This window comes from Narcine bancroftii, chromosome 3, assembly GCF_036971445.1.
Source record: "Narcine bancroftii isolate sNarBan1 chromosome 3, sNarBan1.hap1, whole genome shotgun sequence".
NCBI classification, from domain to species: domain Eukaryota; kingdom Metazoa; phylum Chordata; class Chondrichthyes; order Torpediniformes; family Narcinidae; genus Narcine; species Narcine bancroftii.
Window position 1 is genome coordinate 186,281,523 of NC_091471.1, and position 20,774 is coordinate 186,302,296.

The 20,774-nt window shown below is 41.5% G+C and overlaps 1 protein-coding gene across 7 annotated transcripts in view; it reads right to left on the minus strand.

Annotated features, from left to right (window-relative positions):
• Nucleotides 1-20,774, minus strand: part of gne (glucosamine (UDP-N-acetyl)-2-epimerase/N-acetylmannosamine kinase) — an 83,941-nt gene continuing 63,167 nt past the window's right edge. For all 7 annotated transcript variants that reach the window (XM_069926096.1, XM_069926093.1, XM_069926095.1 and 4 more), the window contains exons 8-12: nucleotides 16,211-16,340; nucleotides 14,864-15,085; nucleotides 6,102-6,284; nucleotides 5,142-5,255; nucleotides 1-484 (exon numbers count right to left, since the gene is read on the minus strand). In XM_069926096.1, coding sequence (XP_069782197.1) covers nucleotides 249-484; nucleotides 5,142-5,255; nucleotides 6,102-6,284; nucleotides 14,864-15,085; nucleotides 16,211-16,340 — 885 coding nt within the window. In that variant the 3' untranslated portion in view covers nucleotides 1-248. The remainder of the gene's footprint in view (nucleotides 485-5,141; nucleotides 5,256-6,101; nucleotides 6,285-14,863; nucleotides 15,086-16,210; nucleotides 16,341-20,774) is intronic.

Genomic DNA, 20,774 nt, shown 5'->3' on the forward strand with positions numbered 1-20,774 from the left:
TTGTGGTTAAATGATCCAAAGCTTTTGTTTGATCCATTACAGAGTTATTTTCAAATGTAATTGGCATAAATTACCTGAAGTTAATGGTAGATTAGGAACATGAAAACTTTCAAGGAATATTTCTGCCCTGATCCATGAGGAGGTGAGCCTGTGAAGGGATGGATAAAGTAACACAAACATCTGCCTCAAAGGAGTCCCACTGCCAAGAAATAACAGTGACTCAGGTGAAAGAGGGTAATTTAGCCAATCTAATATGTTCGACGTGTGGCGTAATCCAAAACCATACTGGCAGCTCCAAGCAGTGCAGGTTCCGACAGGCTGGAGACGGTCACGTTCACCATCCGTGCTGAGGGAAGAGCTCGCTGGGCGATCATCTCCTTCACATCTTCCTCATACTGAGCAGCCAGGACGCCAGACAGTACTACCAGAGAAGGGTTCACGGTGTGCACAATGTTCACAATGCCAACCCCAAGGGCAGAACCAGCTGTCAGAGAGAACATTGGTGAAGACAGGTTAAAAAAAAATCAAACAAATGATGCAACACCACGAGGAGTCTCAGCAGTTCAAACAATGTTACCTTCAGCTTTTCTATTTACAATGAAGAGGTGATTTAATAGAGGTCCACAAGATTATGAGAGGCTTAGATAGGGTGGACAGCCAACACCTTTTCCTGGGGCAAACTTTTCCAGTAGTAAATACCAGAGGACATTTGTTTGGGGTGAAGGGAGGGGGTTTTGGGGGAGACATCAGGGTAATTTATTTACACAGAATAGTGGGTACCTGGAATGCATTTCCAGAGGTGGTGGTGGAGGCTGGTACAATAGGGGCAGTTAGCAGGACTGAGCCCATGGGGACTGAAGCAGCCCGAGTGGTGGGCAGAGGGTAATGGAGCTCATCTTAGGACAGTGTAGAGAGGCAGGGAGGTATTGGAGCCCACGTAAGGACAGTGTGGAGAGGACAGGGAGTATTTGAGCTTGCGTAAGGACATTGTAGAGAGGGCGGGGAGTATTGGAGCTTGCGTAAGGACAGTGTAGAGAGGGCGGGGAGTACTGGACCTCGTGAATGGACAATGTGGAGAGGGCAGGAGAAACGGTCAATTGTGCTGTGTTGAGGAGATCACATTGAACAAGGAGTATAGGACAGTGGATGGAAGAAGGTGCAGGGGAACTGCTGCTTCACCTGGAAAGACTGTCTGTGGTATTGGGTGGAGTGAATGGATGGGTGTTGCAGTGGTTGTCTGGAAAGATGCCACAAGATTGGGAGTGGTTGCTGGGGCAGAAGAACAGACCTGGGAGGCACAACAGGAGTGATAATTTTGAAATGCTGAGAGGAGACTAGGAGTGGCCACAAAGAAAGAGAGTGGAGCCATCACTGGTTTCCACGGTGCGTCGGGCTCAGCTGAGCAGATTGTTAGCAGGCTTTGGTTAATGCTGAGGCAAAGACTGGTCATCAGGTCGTAAGTTGGGAAATGAGGGGAGATTTCCATGCACCTCCCAAAGAACTGTTTCAATAAAACAGTGGAGTTGGAAGAAGCGATTATAGTAGGGAATGATGAAAATGAGACAGCTCATAGAGGCTTTAAAGGAATGGTGAAGAGATTATCATGAATACAGGTTGGAAATAGCAGAGGCTCTGGCGGTAATTTTTCAAATGTCATTAGATATGGGGATAGTGCCGGAGGATTGGCGCATTGCGCATGTGGTTCCGTTATTTAAAAAGGGTTCAAGGAGGAAGCCTGGCAACTATCGGCCTGTAAGTTTGACGTCTGTGGTAGGTAAATTAATGGAGAAAATTCTTAGAGATAGTACTTATAAACATCTGGATAGACAGGGTCTGATCAGGAGCACTCAACATGGATTTGTGGGAGGAAGGTCATGTTTGACCAATCTGATTGAATTTTTTGAAGAGGTGACTAGGAATGTGGATGAGGGTAGCGCAGTGGATGTTGTCTATATGGACTTCAGTAAGGCCTTCGATAAGTAACCACATGGAAGGTTAGTTAGGAAGGTGCAGACTTTAGGTATAAATTTTGAGATAGTCAAATGGATTGAACATTGGCTGAAAGGGAGAGGCCAGAGAGTGGTAGTGGATAATTGTCTGTCAGGTTGGAGGCCGGTGACCAGTGGTGTGCCTCAAGGATCTGTATTGGGCCCATTGTTGTTCGTTATATACATTAATGATCTAGATGATGGGGTGGTGAATTGGATTAGTAAATATGCAGACGATACTAAGATAGGTGGAATAGTGGATAATGAAGAAGGTTTTCAAGGATTGCAGAGGGATTTGGGCTGCTTAGAAAAGTGGGCTGAAAAATGGCAGATGGAATTTAATGCTGATAAGTGTGAGGTGCTTCATTTTGGTAAGAAGAATCAGAATAGGACATATGTGGTAAATGGGAGAGCATTGAGAAATACAGAAGAGCAGAAAGATTTAGGAGTGACGGTACATCGTTCCCTGAAGGTAGAAACTCACGTGAATAGGGTGGTGAAGAAGGCTTTTAGTATGCTGGCCTTTATCAATCATTGCATGGAATATAGGAGTTGGGAGGTGATGTTGAGATTGTATAAGACGTTGGTGCGGCCTAATTTGGAGTTCTGTGTGCAGTTCTGGTCGCCTAATTATAGGAAGGATATAAACAGAGTGGAGAGAGTGCAGAGAAGGTTTACCAGAATGTTGCCTGGGTTTAAGCATCTGGAGTATGGGGAGAGATTGGACAGATTGGGTCTTTATTCTTTGGAGCGTAGAAGGTTGAGAGGGGATTTGATAGAAGTATTTAAGTTTATGAAAGGGATAGACAGAATGGATGTGGATAGATTATTTCCGTTAAGAGGAGGAAAGTTTAAAACAAGAGGACATGAGTTAAGAATTAAGGGGCAGAGGTTTAGAGGTAACATGAGGGGGAACTTCTTTACTCAGAGAGTGGTAGCTGTGTGGAATGATCTTCCGGGAGAAATAGTGGCGGCGGAGTCAATTGTATTATTTAAGAAAAGGTTGGACAGGTATATGGATGAGAAGAAGATGGAGGGTTATGGGCATTGTGCAGGGAGGTGGGATTAGAAAGGGGTGTTTGGTTCGGTGCGGACTAGAAGGGCCTAATGGCCTGTTTCCGTGCTGTAATTGTTATGTTATGTTAAAATGTCAAAGGAGCAGACACAGAGGGTGGATGACGGGGGGGGGGGAAATGGCCTAGCAGCAAGGAATCGGTTCCGGTCATTCATTGCCTGTTCTCTGGGGGATGCCAGTGGTTCCACATTATTGATTTTTCTTTTATTAATTCAAAAGGTAACTTTGATTAGAGGGATGGGTTAGATTAGAGTTAGCTTTAGCTTTTAGGTTTTTTTTTCCTTATTTTATACACTATTTCAATAAAAGGGTTTAACATGGTGATATGGATTATTTCAATTTCATTTAAATGTTTTTGCAGCAATTATTGATACCATTTTATTTTTTTTATTGGCTTTTTTCATGTATGCTTACTTGTATACAAATTAATTATTATGTAACTGTCAATTTTGTATTTATGCTTATATGCTAAACAAAAATATTTTAAGAAAGGAGCAGAAGGCCATTCAGCCGTTTGAGCCTACTCCACCATTCAATACCATCATGGCTGATTATGTGACCTCAGTCCCCTATTCCTGGCCTCTCTCCATATCTCCTGATCCCTTTAGCCACAAAAACCTCTGTGACTCTCCTCTCTGTTTTAGAATTCCAAATATAGAACATGGAACATTACAAAACAGTACAGATCTGTCCAAGAGATTTTTAAATGCCCCTATTGTACCAGCCTCCACCACCACCCCTGGAAATGCATTCCAGGTACCCACTATTCTGTGTAAATAAATTACTCTGATGCCTCTCCCAAAACCCCCCTCCCTTCACCCCAAACAGATGTCCTCTGGTATTTACTACAGGAAAAGTTTGCCCCTGGAAAAGGTGTTGGCTGACCACCCTCATTATCTTGTGGACCTCTATTAAATCACCTCTTCATTGTAAATAGAAAAGTCCTAGCTCTGCTAACTTTGCTTCACAAGACATGTTCCCCAATCCAGGCAACATCAGGAATATTCTACCTACATTAACCTGTTTAGTCCTGTCAGAATTTTGTCTCAATCAGATCACCTTCCATTCTTCTAAATTCCAGTGAGTATAACCCTGGTCTCTCCAATCTTTCTCCATCCGTCAGTCCTGCCATCCCAGGGATCAGTCTGGTGACCCTTTGCCACACTCCCTCGATATCTCAACTTGCTTGGGTAGACAACATGGTTGGCATGGATGAGTTGGGCTGTGTTGTAAAACTATGAACACCTTTCAGCTGTCAGAGAGAGGGAGATCCAGCACAGAAACACTCAAATGGCCTCAGAGTCCACACTAACCATCAAGCTCCATCCATCCCACATTAATCCCATTTTCACTCTATCCACATTAATATCAGATTTAACATCACATTCAGTACAGGCACGAAGGGCTTGCCCCTGTATAAGCAGAAAACATTACAGCACAGTACACAGCCCTTCAAGTCAGTGTCAAACTATTATTCTCCTTAGTCCTACTGTCCTGCACCCAGTCCACAGCCCTCCATACCATTACCTGTCCAAATTTTCCTTGTGTTAAAATTGAGCCCACATTCACCACTTCAGATGGCAGTTTGTTCCACACTCCCACCACTCTGTGTGAAGAAATTCCCCATAATGTTCCCCTTTCCCTACTTACATTTTCTCTATCTATACACACCCATCATAATTTTGCAAACCTCTATCAAATCTCTCATTCTTCGACGCTCCAGGGAATAAAATCCTAACCCGTTTAACCTTTCCCTCTATCTCAGTTCCTCAAGTCCCAGCAACAACCTAGTAAATCTTCTCTGCACTCTTTCAATGTTATTGATATATTTCCTGTAGTTTCTGTGTTGTACTCTTTCATGTTCTACCTCCACACTATTTACAGTGACAATTAACAATGAATTTGGGATGTGGGGCAAACCCACATGGTCACAGGGAGAACGGGCAGACTCCACACTGACCGTACAAGTTTAGGACTAAACCAGCGTCTCTAATTCTGTGAGGCAGTGGATCTACACACCGTCCTACAAAGGCTTCACCTTCAGTAAAGATCTGTCTACAGCGTGTGGCATTGATTACCTGTTTTGAGGACCTTTTGAGCCTCGACATTCCCAAGTTTGGCAGCTCGAATGAGGTCGATTGTAGTGCACATTCTTCCAACTTTAGACATTCCATCCATTATAAGCATATCTTCTGAAATGGAACAACAGAAATATTTGAGTAAGACGGATCAACAAATCCACAGCATCTACATCATGGATCACACAAGGAAACTGTTTTCTACGAGGTGCTAGACCATGTTCTCTACTTAGCCTCTACCAAGTTCAGGATGATGAGGGTCAAATGATTGAATCCTTGAGTTCAAAGCATGCACACAAAACAAGTTACAAAGGTTCCCATATGCACACTCTGCTGTCATTCCTGGCAATAAAAGAAATTGTAACAACTTGGAGTTTGCCTCACTTTGCAGTTCACTCATTTCACAACAGTTTCCAATGGGTACACTTGAAGTTGCAATCATACCTGTTCTTCCGTAATCTCAGCACAGGTAAACTGCTCGACTATGGTGTCTGTACCATAGACGTGAATCAAAAGGGTGATCCAAAAGATCATCTGCATCGCAGTGTGAGTGTAGGACAAGCATGGTGGCCAGGATAGAGCAGCACATAGACACCATCAAATTAGTCACTTTTGAAAAAAATTTTGAGTGCTCTCAGGTGGAGCTAAACAAATTCCATGCAAATTACTTCTTGCCACATCAATTCCGAGGTTAGGTATTTGGTTTCACTTTAATGCTAGTTTCCCCCGGTTTAATATTTGAGGGTTCTGGACATTCCAGAGATAGGGTTAGAATCCTGCTATTGGAAATCAAAAGATTGAAACTATATCTAGTCCAAGATGTAAGGGACACCCACTTACACAGCTTGTTCCTGCTCCAAGTTTTCCACTTGATTAGCTTTTGGGCTCCAATGTGAACCCACGATGGTCAACTGCTGTCAAATTAAAAAGCTGTTCTGGTTGGAAGTGTCTGGAACTTACCATCATGCAATCTCTTGGCCTCTCTTTGCAATGCAATTCCTGAAGCATAGGCTTCCATACAACCCCTGCTGCCACATGTGCACTCCGGCCCGTCCAGAGACACCATGATGTGTCCAAGCTCCGCAGCACAGAACATGCTGCCATGAATCAACTCGTTGTTGTGGATGATTCCCCCTCCGATTCCTGGTAGAACAATGCTCCTTATTAGTAATCACACATTTCCCAAGTAACTTCAACTTCAATCACAACAGTTCAAAATAGAGATCAACACATTTCTGGATTTTAAAGGAATCCAGGGCATGGGGGAAAGTGGTGCCTGTGGAAGGTCAGCAGCCACGAACGTGAACGGTGGAACAGGCAGATGGCCCAGTCCTATAGTGGATTGCAGCTGTAGAAATTAAAGCTGAAGAGATAGGATCCAGATGCTGAAATTTCACATCCACCTCTCTGGCTGCAAATCCTTAAACACACCAAACTTCTGAAATTGGTAGCCAACCTTTCACAGATAGTTAAATTACAACCAAACATTAGCCGATCTCAGGACCCATATTCAAAGAAGGCTTACTGTCATCTGCACAAGAACAATGTACAGATACAGCAAAATTCTTGCTTGCACAGATACACAAGATATACCAACTACAAATGTGAAAATTTAAATTCTCACAAATGAAAGTTTGAAAAAAAAAGTAATAAATATCAAAATGAAAATAAATAAGTAAATTATTGGAAAAAGGGATGTTTCAGTAGTTCAGACAGACCTTTTGTGGTCATGGAGTATTTATGGTTAGGGTAGTACGGGGAGGTTAAAGAGCCAGAGAGCTGTTGGATTAAAATGGTCCTTGAAATTGGAGATGCTGGACTTCAGTCTTCTGTTCTTTTTACCTCAAGAAAGCAGTGAGAAGAGACTGTGACCAGGATGATGGGGGACTTTCATGCTGTCGGCAACCCTTTTTGGCAGCTCCTCATATTGATGCTTTAAATAGCAGAAGGTTGGTGCCTGTGAGGGACTAATCTATATTTGCTACTTTCTGCAGCCTGGGCATTGAGTTATGAAAAAACACTGTGATATAACCAGTCAGTATATTTTCTACAGTGCACCTGTAGGTTTGATAGAGTATCCAACAATGTGATTCTTAGAAAGTAATGTTACTGTGCCCTCTTCATGATTGCCTTGATGAGCTTGTCCCAGGAATAGTTCTCCAATATGTGGAATCCCAAGAAACTGAAGGTACTAATGCTCTCCACTTCCATCCAATCAATATGGACAGGTGTGTGCTCTCTCCTCCTCCCCTTCCAATAGTCCATAATAAGTTCCTTGGTCTGCCAATGTTGAGAACAAGGTTGTTGTTCTGGCACAACCCAACTAGAGGGTTCACTGTCCTCTCAGTTAACCTTGGTCCCAGCTCTGCAGGGGAGGCTGCGTGATGGGTGTGAAGCAAGATTACTCAGCCAAAGCTGCTTATTAGACACCAACACTGTAGCTGCACTTAGAGAGTGTCAGTCAACAAGGCAAAGGAATAGACTATAGCTAATTTACCCAGAATGTCAAGGTGAGAATCAATTCCCTTTAAAAACTCTGAGAAGAAAACTAGTCTCTGCGCTCCCAGTTGTGTGGACAATGAGAGAGAGAGAGAGAGAGAGAGAGAGAGACAGAGAGACAGAGAGAGACAGAGAGAGACAGAGAGAGACAGAGAGAGACAGAGAGAGACAGAGAGAGACAGAGAGAGACAGAGAGAGACAGAGAGAGACAGAGAGAGACAGAGAGAGAGAGAGACAGAGAGAGAGAGACAGAGAGAGAGAGAGACAGAGAGAGAGAGACAGAGAGAGAGAGACAGAGAGAGAGAGAGACAAAGAGAGAGAGAGAGACAGAGAGAGAGAGACAGAGACAGAGACAGAGAGAGACAGAGAGAGAGAGACAGAGACAGAGAGAGACAGAGAGAGAGAGAGACAGAGAGAGAGACAGAGAGAGAGAGACAGAGAGAGAGAGACAGAGAGAGAGAGACAGAGAGAGACAGAGAGAGAGAGACAGAGAGAGAGACAGAGAGAGAGACAGAGAGAGAGACAGAGAGAGAGAGAGAGACAGAGAGAGAGAGAGAGAGATTCAGAGAGAGAGAGAGATTCAGAGAGAGAGAGAGAGAGAGACAGAGAGACAGAGAGACAGAGAGAGACAGAGAGAGACAGAGAGAGACAGAGAGACAGAGATTTACTCAGCACAATCCTGGTAGACAAAATGGAGGGCAAAAAGAGGGGAGAGTAGTTGGAAATGTGGTCACACCACCTCACGACAGCTGCACTTGGGAACATGACTGGTGTCCACTGAGGTGTATGTAGCAAGGGATCAAGACTATAATAGATCAAAAGTCAACCTTGCAAGTTGGAAAATAACGCCTCCCTTCTGGAAAGACCGAACACCTTCGAAGCACAATTTGATAAGAAGAACAGGCTGAAGATGAAAATTCTCAGTGTTCCCCTGATGAACAGGCCCCCTGCACAGCCGTAGCCGAGGTGAGGAGAACCCTATACAAGGTTAACCCACACAAGGCAGCGAACCAGACAACGCACCTGGTCGGATCCTGAAGGACTGCAATGACCAATTGATGAAGGTCCTCAGACATCTTCAACATCTCATTGCAGCAGCCCATTGTTCCCATAGCTTTAAAGACAGTTATCAAGGGTGACAATAACAGGCTTCAATGACTACCCCTCTGTGGCGCTGACCTTTACCATTATGAAATGATTAGAGCATCTAGTGACTCCCAGAGACTCTGGACACATTTAAATTTGCATATAGGAGAAACTGTTCCATAACGATGCTGTAGCTTTGTCTCTTCACTGCGTCCTGAGCAACCTGGAGAATGATGCCTCAGACTTCAGCTTGGCGTTTAATATGATAATTCCCCAGAGGCTGGTGGAGAAGCTGTCTTTGCTGAGACTCAACACCCCTCTCTGTAACTGGATTCTGATCTTCCTAATGGAAAAAAAAATCACAGTCTCTCTGGGTTGGTAGCAGAACGTCAAGCTACTTCATGCTGAGCACTGGCGCACCTCAGTGCTGTGTGCTCTGCCCAGTCTTCTTCATGTTACTGACAAACAACTTCATCACTAGATCTAGCTTCAAAAGTGTCATCAGAAGTTGGCCTCATCAGCAACAATGATGAGTTGCACTATAGAGAAGAGGAGGAAAAATCACATGATATAGTGCAAGAGCAACAACCTGAGTCTCAACATGGACAAGATGAAAGAGATGATTATGGACTTCAAGGTGCCATTATGTCAACCTTGTGCAGGAGCTCTATTGAGAGGGTCCTGGTTGGCTGCATCACAGAATGGTGAGGTTGCTGCAGATAAAAAAGGATCACCAGTCAATCCTCAGTACCATAAAAGTGGCAGAGAGAATTGCAGGAGTTCCCCTCCCCCCCATTGATATGATCTCCAGGGATAGCGATCTGAAGAGGACGTGCAAAATCATTGAGGATTTCTTCCACCCCGCACACATCATCTTTCAGCTTCTCCTGTCAGGAAAGAGATCCATGAATATCAGAGCCAGCACCACCAGGCTGAGGAACTGCTTCTTCCCCTGGCAGTGAGAATGCTGAACAACCAAAGGAACTGCTCACACTAACCATTTGAGACTCTCATATTTAGAAAGCAACATTCATTTATTTATTTGTCCATATGAATATTTGTCCTGTATGCGTATTGATTGTCTGCATGTGTGTTATGTCTGGTTGCGCGTCTGTGTGTTTTGTACTGAGGATCGGAGAACGCTGTTTTGTTGTGTTGTACTTGTGCAATCACAAGAAAAAGGGAACAGAAGCAGGCCATTCGGCCCATCAGGTCTTCTCCGCCCCTCCACCATGAACTAAACTGTTCTCACATCTAGTTCCAATTTCCTCATATCCTTTGATACCCTGACTAATTCAATACCTATCAATCTCCCCTTAAACTCCCCCAATGATCGGGCCTCCACAGCTGTATGTGGCAATGAATTCCGCAAATCCACGACCCTCTGTCTAATGAAATTTCTTCTCATCTCTATTTTAAATGGGCACCCTCTAAGACTGTACCCTCTTGTCCTGTACTTACCCACCAAGGGAAACATCTTAGTCACATCTACTCTGTTCATTCCTTTAAGCATTTGAAATGTTTCTATGTGATCTCTCATTTTTCTATACTCCAATGAATACAGTCCAAGACCCGATACACACTCCTCATATGTTAGCCCTTGCATTCTAGAAATGATCCTCATACATCTTCTCTGAACTTTCTCCAACATCAGTACATCCATTCTAAGGGGCCCAAAACTGCACACAGTACTGCAAATGAGGTCTCACCAGTGGGCCATAGAGCCTCATCAAAACCTCTTTACTCTTATACACTATACCTCTTGAAATGAATGCCAACATAGCATTCACTTACTTTACTGCCGATCCAACTTAGTGACCCGCAAGTCCCTATGCACTTACGAATTTTGAATTTTCTCCCTATCTAAATAATAATCTGCTTGTTTATTCCTTCTTCCAAAATGTAGAACTGTACATTTCTCAACATCATATCTCATCTGCCATTTCTTTGCCCACTCTCCTCAGCTGTCCTCGTCTCTCTGCAACCTCGTATCTTATTAAGCAGTCTCTTATGCAGCACCTTATTGGAGGCCTTTTGAAAATCCAAATACACAACATCCACAGCCTCTCCCTTGTCCATCCTACTCGAGATTACCTCAAAAAATTCCAAAAGGTTGGTCAGACAGGATCTTCCCTTCATGAAACCATGCTGAATTGAACCTATCATATCATGCACCTCAAGGTATTTCATAACCTCGCCCTTGAGGATAGACTCCAATAACTTTCCAACTACCGATGCCTCCCTTCTTTTTAAATAAAGGAACTACATTTGTGACCTTCCAGTTCTCTGGAAACATGCCAAGGTCTATTGATTCCTGGAAAATCATTTCCAATGCCTCCACATTCTCTAAAGGCACCTCCTTCAGACCTGTGGGTGAATCTCATCCAGTCCGGGAGACTTAAAGGTAAAAGTTCCATTATTGTCACTTAATATTATTTTTGGAATGTAGCATACACAAAATTCTTTAACTTTGTCTACTGTAAGGAAGACAGAGAGTCGCCACTTTGTCCAGCGCCCCTCACAGAAATGAGAACCCAGCCATTTAATTTACCAAACACTTTCTCTCTAGTAATCTTGACTGTACTTAATTCTATTCCCTGAGACCTCTGATTATCAAGTATATTGCTAACGTCCTCCACAGTGAAGACTGCTGCAAAATACTCATTTATTTCCTCTGCCATAACTGTATATAACTACTATTAGGGTCCTTTTACCCTTGCCATTTCTTAACTTAACCCATAGGATTCTACCTCTTCTGACCCTATGTCTTTCTTTCGAGTGATTTAATATCATTGCTTACCATCAGGGCCATGCCACCCCTTTTACCTACCTGCCTATCTTTACTATATAGTGTGTACCCTTGGACATTCAGCTCTCAATCACAACCATCATTAAGCCATATCTCGGTGATGGCCACAATGTCATATCTTTTAATCTGTAGCTGTGCACAAGGTCATCTACTTCATTTCTAATTCCATGTGCATTTAAGTACAGTACACTTAGACTAGTATCTGTTACCGATTTTGCTGCATTTCTATTGGACAGCAAATCATCTTGTCTTTTCACCTGCCTGTCCTTTTTATTATTTTTGCTGCACAGTATCTTTGACTTCTTTCTATTTTCCTCTTTTCAACCCTAACACCCTGGTTCCATCCCCCCTGCCAACTCAGATGACAATAAATTTGACTTGTCTTGACCTTGTCAGGAGGGCCTCAAAAAGGTTTCTCCCAACAGGGGCATGACACTGGCCTCTATTGTGCAGGCTGCCCCACTATTTACATCCCTGAACAAGTAGCAAGAGCTGTCACCTCTAATCATCCCAAAATTGCTGGTACTCCATGGCAAGGTGCTGGTTAGTCTCGTCCAAGGCCACTGAAGCAAGTGCATCAGTGTGAGGGTCATAGTTTTGGCCCTCCTGTTGCGTTCACTACATTGTTGGATTCTTTCTAACTGCCAATTGACGGCGGGCTAACTTGAAGAACAACATGGAATAACATGATTTAATGAAAATCTTGGTGAATATTCTGAATTAAATTCATTTGAAGTTTTCATGAAAAAAGTACATTTTCCTCTGGGAATGGTTCCACAAGGGCTGGTCAGTGGGAAAACAGGAGGAGCAATGGATATTTTCCTGTAATCAATTCAGAACCTGAACTAATTTGATTGGTCTTTTCTCTTCAATGATCAATTCGGGTCCAATTTCAGTCAACTAATTTCACATTTTAAAATACTGTTGAAATATTTCTGGAAAGAATGAATGCTCCAAGAATAAAATGAACCACACATTGCTATGTTGAAGTTAGTCTCAATCCCAAGCAACTCAAAACTTTAGAATTCAGAAACATGAGATTAAGCCATAATCCTGTGACTCCTGCTCTCTGCAGTATTTCTACTCTCTATTCGTTAATGCAATTAAAGGGACATCAGGCAAGAGGGAAGCTTTGAAAGGAGAGATGGGGAGTTCAGGGACAGGATGTTCTTGTTAGAGTGAAGGGTTATGGACCAAAGACTGGTCAAAAAACAAAGGCCCATGTCAGGTGTAGACAGAAGGGATCAAACATAGAACATAGAATCTTACGGCGCAGTGCTGCGCTGACCTAATAACCTACTCTAACAACTGCCTAGAATTTCCCTACAACATCACCCTTCATTTTCCTCTGTTCATGTACCCATCTAATAGTCTCTTAAAAGATCCTACTGTACTGTCTCCACCACTGTTGCTGGCAGTGTATTCCTATCAATGCCCCCTTTTATAATCTCTGGCAACCCTCCAGATTACCCACAACACTACCAACCTTTATGTCATCAAGACTTCAGGAAGAGGATGCCAGAAAAACACAAACCAGTCCTCAATGAAGGGTCAATACTGGAGGCAGTAAGTAACTTCAAATTCCTAGGTGTCAACATCTCTGAAGATCTATCCTGGGGCCATCGTGTTGATGTAATCATGAAGAAGGCTTGCCAGTGGCTATTTTTCATTTGGAGTCTGAGGAAATTTGGTTCTTCACCAAAGGCTCTTGCAAATTTCTACAGTGAACCATGAAGAGCATTCTGAGTGGCTACATCACCTTCTGGTATGAACCAGAAGGTTCAGGAACAGGCACAGGACAGGAAAAGGCTACAGAGGGTTGTAAACTCAGCCAGCGCCATCATGGGCAATAGTCTTCAGTCCATTAAGGATACCTTTAAGAGGCAGTGCCTCAAGGCAGCAGCCTCTATTATCAAGGACACTCACGACCCAGGCCATGCCTTTTTCTCACTGTTACCATCAGAAAAGAGGTACAGGAGCCTGAAGACACATGCCCATTGACACAAACACAGCTTCTTCCTCTCCTCATCAGATTTCTGAATGGGCAATAAACCACAGACACTATCACACTTTTTTAAAAATCTTTTTCACTATTTGTTTTTAAAATTGTATTTATGGAACTGTAATTTATAGCGATTTTGCACCTATAATGCACAATGCTACTGTTGCAAAACAACAAATTTCACGACATGTTCATGACAATAAACCAGATTCTGAAAAATTGAGGATTATGGGTTAGAGTTAGGGAAAAATTAAATTGTTGTGGAGTAGGTTTACATAGGCTAGAACAACATCATTGGCTGACAGGTCTATACTGTGCTGTAATATTACATGTGCTTTGGCTGATAAAGTCATTGATTTGAAAAGTCAACTAGCTGCTTTCACCACAGCTGCTGACCATTCTGCCAAACATTTCCACCCCAATAATACTTTGCTTTTGCAATCTACCTCTCATTGAAGGCAAAAGTGAAGTGCTCTGGACATAGCGCTGCAGGTTTGCATTTGCCAAGACAATGCAAGTTCAAGGGGTGGCACGGCGAGCACACAATGCTGTTATAACCCCAGTGACCAGAGTTCAAATCCGGGACAGTCTGTATGGAGTTTGTACATTCTCCCCGTGTCTGCGTGTGATTCCTCTGGGTGCTCCAGTTTCTTTCCACCCTTCAAAATGTATGGGGGTCAAATGAGTGTAATTTGGCAGCACAGGAACTTGGGCCAGAAGGGCCGATTACAGTGCTGCATTTTTTAATTTAAAAAATTAAATTATAGTCCTTTGCTTTTAATAGTTGCTGGTTTGTATGCAAATTAAATTTGTTTCCTTTCAAAAAGATGCTTTACAACGAGGACTTGCTTAACCAGGTTGATACTACTGGGAGGTATACTGCTGCGTTTGATAGTTGCCAAATGAAACCATGGCCAAATTCTATTTATTACTTGCACTGGCTTTCAGCCAACACCCATCGGCTGATTGACATCAAACCACAAACCTTTACAGCACAGAAAACAGGTCCTTGGGCCTGACCTATTATTTTGCCTTGTCCCACTGACCAGCACCCAGGCTATATCCCTCCAAACCCCTCCCATCCTGTGCAAATTTTTCTTCAATGTTAAAATTCAACTGGCATCTTCCTCCACATTTCTACCGATCTGTGGGAAGAAATTGCCCCTAATGTTCTCCCAAAACATCTCCCCTTTCAACCTTAACCCATGTCCTCTGGTTTGTATCTCACCTACTGTCAGTGGAAAAAAGCCTGCTTGCATTTACTCTATCTGTACCCCTCATAATTTTGCATATCTCTATCAAATCTCGGCACTCTTTGATGCTCACCTGTACCCGTGATGACCACTACAAAGTCGTCCACACCTTTGCCATGGCCAAATTTTTTCTCTGCTAAAGCAGCACAATTCCCATCATTGTCCAACCACACTGGAAGGTGAAGAGCATCTGAGATTGGTGTCCGGAGATCCACAGAAACCCATTCCTGAATGAGCTTGGTAGAATGAAGTACAACTCCTTCATTAGGGTCAACACGTCCTCCTGTGGAAATGCCTGAGGAGTGAAATAGAGATGTAAATATCAGACACGAGTCAAAATAATACCCATCTCTGCCCAAGTTGGAGGAAACTGTACAATGTTTTAAAAAATTCATTTTCTAAGATTTGAGCATTCCAGAGAAGTCAACATTTCGAGTTAATCACTTACTTCTGCAAACAGTAACCTCCTGAATAAATCCAACAGCAACGAAAGGCTGGATTCATAGCTGGCCAGAGCAGATTTCCTCCTGTTGAACGTTTGTGAACCAGATCATATTTTTCACAAATCCAGTGTCTTATGATCATCATTAATGAAGACAAATGGTTTTGTTTAAATTTGTTTATTAATAGAAATTAAATTCCTGAGTTGCCACAAATCATATATATACACATGTATATATACATATATATATATATACATACACACACACACACATATATATATATATATATATATACATACACACATATATATATATACATACATATATATTCATATATATATATCCACACATACACACACACACACACACACACACACACACACACACACACACACACACACATATATATATATATATATATAAATTACAGCACGGAAACAGGCCATTTTGGTTAGTTCTGAACCATGAATTACCAGTCAAGAAATTTAATTGCTGCATCACCACCAAATACAATAATATGAACTACTTCTACATCATAACTTCCAGATGAAATGGGTCCAGTTCGAACAGAGATGTGGACAAATTTCTTCAGCCAGAGGGTGGAACATCTGTGAAATTTGTTGCCACAAAAGGATGTGGAGGCAGCTCATTGTGTATATTTAACACAGAGATTGATAGGTTCTTGATTAGCCAGGGCATCAAAGCTTATGGAGAAGGCCAGACAGTGGGGCTGAGTGGGAAAATTGATCAGCTCATGATTAAATGGCAGGCCTGACTCGATGGGCTGAATGACCTATTTCTGCTCCCTATTTTTTTTAAGGTCTTGTATCTGCTGAATAACAACTTAAATTTGCAAAATGATTATTGTATATGCAGGACACAGTAGTTGAGAATGACACAAGGGACATACAAATCCGTGTAACAGACATCTGCTTCCATTACAGGAGGTTCCCTCCATAGCTAAAATCCCAACTTACCAACTCCAAGAATTCGACAGTTCAGATTCACTGACTCAGCTGCTACTTCTGTACACATCTTCAGAATCAGTTCAATCCTTTCATTGTAGGTTTTGGGATTGGCCTGAACATATTTTTTAATAATTTCACCCTACAAAAAAAGGATATGTAATTGATGAAATTTAATCAAAATCTGCGGTAACTTAGTCATAGCTCAAAGTGGTAAAATCAGTCTAGCCTATGTAAAATAACACCAGGACATGTTCTGTACTTGGTAATTTTAGGGGAAGCCGTTGGTACAAAGAGAGCAGCAAGGTATGGTTTTCAGCTCCTCTGACTTTCTGTGACAAGGCAAAGACTCACTCAACAATTAAGCCCAAGTATATTGGTAACAAAATACCTAGTTGAGTGAGAAAGGTTCTGTGAACACACTAACGGGTTATTATTCTTTATAAATTAAGACGTATAGCACAGTAACAGGCCATACCGGCCCATGAGCCCGCACCACCCAAATACCCCAATTAACCTCCTTATGTTTTTGAGAGTGGACGGAAACCCAGTACAGAGATGGAGAGAACGTAGTCTCCTTACAGTCAACACCAGATTCGAATCTGGATCACTTTCAATGTAATAGCTATACGCTAACCACTCTTAACTACATAGAGTTAAACACTGTGATTGTTGTTTACACAAAAATACTGGAGAAAGAGCATGGCCATGCGAAAGACTTAGATACAAGTGTTTTGATCGAGCTCTCCGTGAAGAATATCAAAAAGACAAACTTTAAAAGCTAAAACTTAAGAATTTTTTTCACAAAAAAAATGGACAAAACAAATAGTAAGAAATGAAGGCAGCCAAGAACAAAAATTAAGGAAGTTTCTACTCAGCCAGGAACATTGAGCGAAAGCCTGAAAGAGTGGCCTCGGGACAGGTGGACCTGGGAGAGCTGGGGAGTTGGGCCAAGAACTAAATACTATTCTGGAGATAATGGAAAACTTGAGCAATCGATTTGCAGGCATTGAAACTGCAATGAGATACATGACTGAAATGAAAGAAATGTTGGAGACTTAATGGAAAGAGTGAAACAAGCAGAAGTGGATTTGGTAAAAAAAAACATAAAATAAGTTAAAAGCTTTGGAAAAAGATGCAAAGAAACAGGAGTTGGGCAGACGAGGCCTGCTGGACAAGATCGATCACATGGAGAATTTTAGCAGACAAAACATATTCAAATTATCAGGCTGAAAGAAGAAATCGCGGGAAGAGATCCAGTGAACGCCTTTGAAACATGGATCCCACGAATGTTGGAAGAAGGCAAATTCAGAGAAAAAAACATACTGAAAGGACTCACCGGACCCTCAAACCTTGGAGAGCCAGTGGTCCTGTTAAGACTTTTGAGTTACCGGGGAATGGGAGACAATTCTGGGAGCAGCATATGAATACTCCAAGCAAAATAATAACCCACCTGAGAATGACAATGAAAAAGTACTATTTATTTTTCAAGATTTTAGTCCTACTTTGATTAAGCAAAGGAAGGAGTTTGACTATGTTAAAAAGACAATTATATTCCAAAAACAATATTCAATGATATACCCAGTGACTCTGAGGGTCGAGGTTGAAGAAGGTAATTAGTTTTCAAGACTAAGAACAAGGTGGAAGACTTCTTGCAAGGTTTATGAAAAGACTAATGCTGCCAAAGAAGAAGCCTGTGAAGAACTTTTATAATGGGACTAAGTAAAAGTTGTTTTTTTTTTAAACTGTCTTGTATTTATTGTTGAAAAGTAAATTTTATTGAAATGTTCACAGAAAGCCCAGTAAAGAGCAAAAATTTGAAAAAAAAGTAATAGCAAGGTGGGGACAACGGTCCCTGGAGAGAAGTTTAAAAATATAGTGCTAAAGGGAGAAGTTCTTCTTCCTTGAGATATTCTGCAGGTTTTCCCTCATGGGTTTTTGGGGTTTCCTGTTTATGTCACCATCAGGGCAGGGACACTGTATGTGTTTTTTAAAGGGGAAAGATCACAATTATTTAAACAATCTAAAAAGTTTTATTGTTAAATAATATTTATTTGAAAATCGATATGGAGAGAATGTTAAAATTTATTAGTTATCCACTGGCCACCAAGACAGAGGTGCACCAATAAAGAGGTACAAGGACTGCCTAAAGAAATCTCTTAGTGCCTGCCACATTGACCACCGCCAGTGGGCTGATATTGCCTCAAACCGTGCATCTTGGCGCCTCACAGTTCAGCGGGCAGCAACCTCCTTTGAAGAAGACCGCAGAGCCCACCTCCCTGACAAAAGACAAAGGAGGAAAAACCCAACACCCAACCCCAACCAACCAATTTTCCCTTGCAACCACTGCAACCGTGTCTGCCTGTCCCGCATCAGACTTGTCAGCCGCAAACGAGCCTGGAGCTGACGTGGACATTTACCCCCTCCATAAATCTTCGTCCGCGAAGCCAAGCCAAAGAGAAAGAATTAGTTTTAATGAAAATGGGTTAAATAGGATGGTGAAGAAGAAGTGGGTCTTGGCACACCTATAAAAAAATTAAAAGCAGACAGTCTTTCTACAAGACATGTATCTTACAAAATTGGAACATAGTAAATTAAAAAGAAGATGGGTGGGACAAGTAATATCATCTTCATTTGGATCAAAAGCATGAGGAGTAGCAATTTTAATTAATAAAAATATATTAATAATAAAAGAGTCATTGACTTACCAAGCCAGGAGATTTATAATGGCACATTGTAAAATTTATGCAGAATCATGGACTTTTATGAATATCTATGCACCAAAATAGGATGGTGAAGCCTTTATGAAGGCCGTCTTTTTAAAAACAGCAGAGGGAAAAGGAGATTTCAATTTCTGTCTAGATCCAAATTCTGTCTGGATAAATCAGCTAAAACAATAACAAGGGCAAAAGCTGCAAAAACAACAATCATTTATGAAGGATTTAAATTATTTTGATATATGGTGGCAGCTTAACCCTGTAGAAAGAGACTATTCATTCTTCTCAAGAGTATATGATTCACATAAAAGGACTGATTTATTTTTAACATCTGCCCAGTTAAAAAGTAGAGTGGTAAAAATAGAATATTTGGCGAGACTTTTATCAGATCATTTGCCATAACTATTGCGATAATGGAAAAACAAGAAAGTGTGTAAATGGCAAAAGGACTTTTATGAGTTTATTAAGACAGATAGAATTATTTTGTGAAATGAATCTTTCTTCTACTGATAATAGTTTTTTAATATGGATACTGTGACAGAGTATTTTGAGGTGGCTTGGGAGGAATTTCTAGAGCAGCTTGCACACACGCATTTTAAAAAACACAGAATTTTTGCAGGACTTTGGCAGCGTGCTTTTAGCAAAAAGAGCAACAAAGTTGCAACATATAGCTTGCCTGGGAGAGCATGTGATTTTTGCAGGCAGGGAGAACAGTTTTGCTCTCAGAGAGGGAGGGTGTGAAACAGAGAGAAAGGAGACAGAAATCAGTTCCAGAAGGACAAAGCTGGCAAACTTTTGGAAGACTGCCTGGTCAAAGAAGAAAACTGGCTGTCTGAAAGATGACCTGAAAGAAAGAGGATCATCTGGAGAACCCTGAAGGGGGCAAGTTTTGTCAGCAAGACTGATTGAGAAGGAATCAGTTGCGGATGTCCTGGAAAAGGAATCTCTCTCTGAAAACCAGCAAGAAACCTCATGAGTGGTATCCATGTGCCTGAAAAGCACCAAAGACTGGTGAACTTTGTTAATGCTAACTTCTGTGCACAGTACAAGAATTGTCTGCAACCAGTGAGATTGGACTGTGATCCAAAGAACTTTTCTAAGCTTATTTACCCATTACACACACCTGCGCTAAGTATTGGGGGGGGGGGGGGGGGGAGGGGATTAAGTAGGTAAGTAAGTTGATAGTAATAAGTTAAAGTTTAATTCTGTTTTCTTGTTCATATATAATTAAAAACTAATTTTGTTTAAGTACCCCTTTGTGTTGTGGTACCTATCTATTGCTGCTGGTTTTTGGGGTCCTCTGGACTCTGTAACAATATGCTTAAAGCTTATCTAAGAAGACAAATTATTTCTTATACAAAAATCTTGAGGGAATAAGCTACAGAGTTGGATAGTTTAGAGAAAGACATAACAAAATTGGAAAAAGAATATCAGCGAACAGGACTTCAAGAAAAATATAGAGTATTAGAGAATAAAAAAACTGAAATATAACATGTTATAAATATATAAAATGGAAAAAAACTACATTAAAAACAAAACAAAAATATTATGAATTAGGAGTGCGGGCACATAAAGTTTCAACTTGGCAGGTAAAGGCAGAGGAGTCATTGAGAATGATAAATGCAATAAAAGCATAGGCCAATATTATAACATATAAAGAAAAATAATAAAAATTTAGATTCTATTATATGAATCTATATAAATTAGAATTAGGAAATTAAAATGAGATGGATGAATTTTTTTAAATGTTGAAGTTCCAAAATTAAAAGAGAATGAGTTGATTTAGATGCTCCTTTCACGAGAAGATATTGAGAAAGCTTCAGGTACTCTACAAGCTAACAAATCTCTGGAGGAGGGTG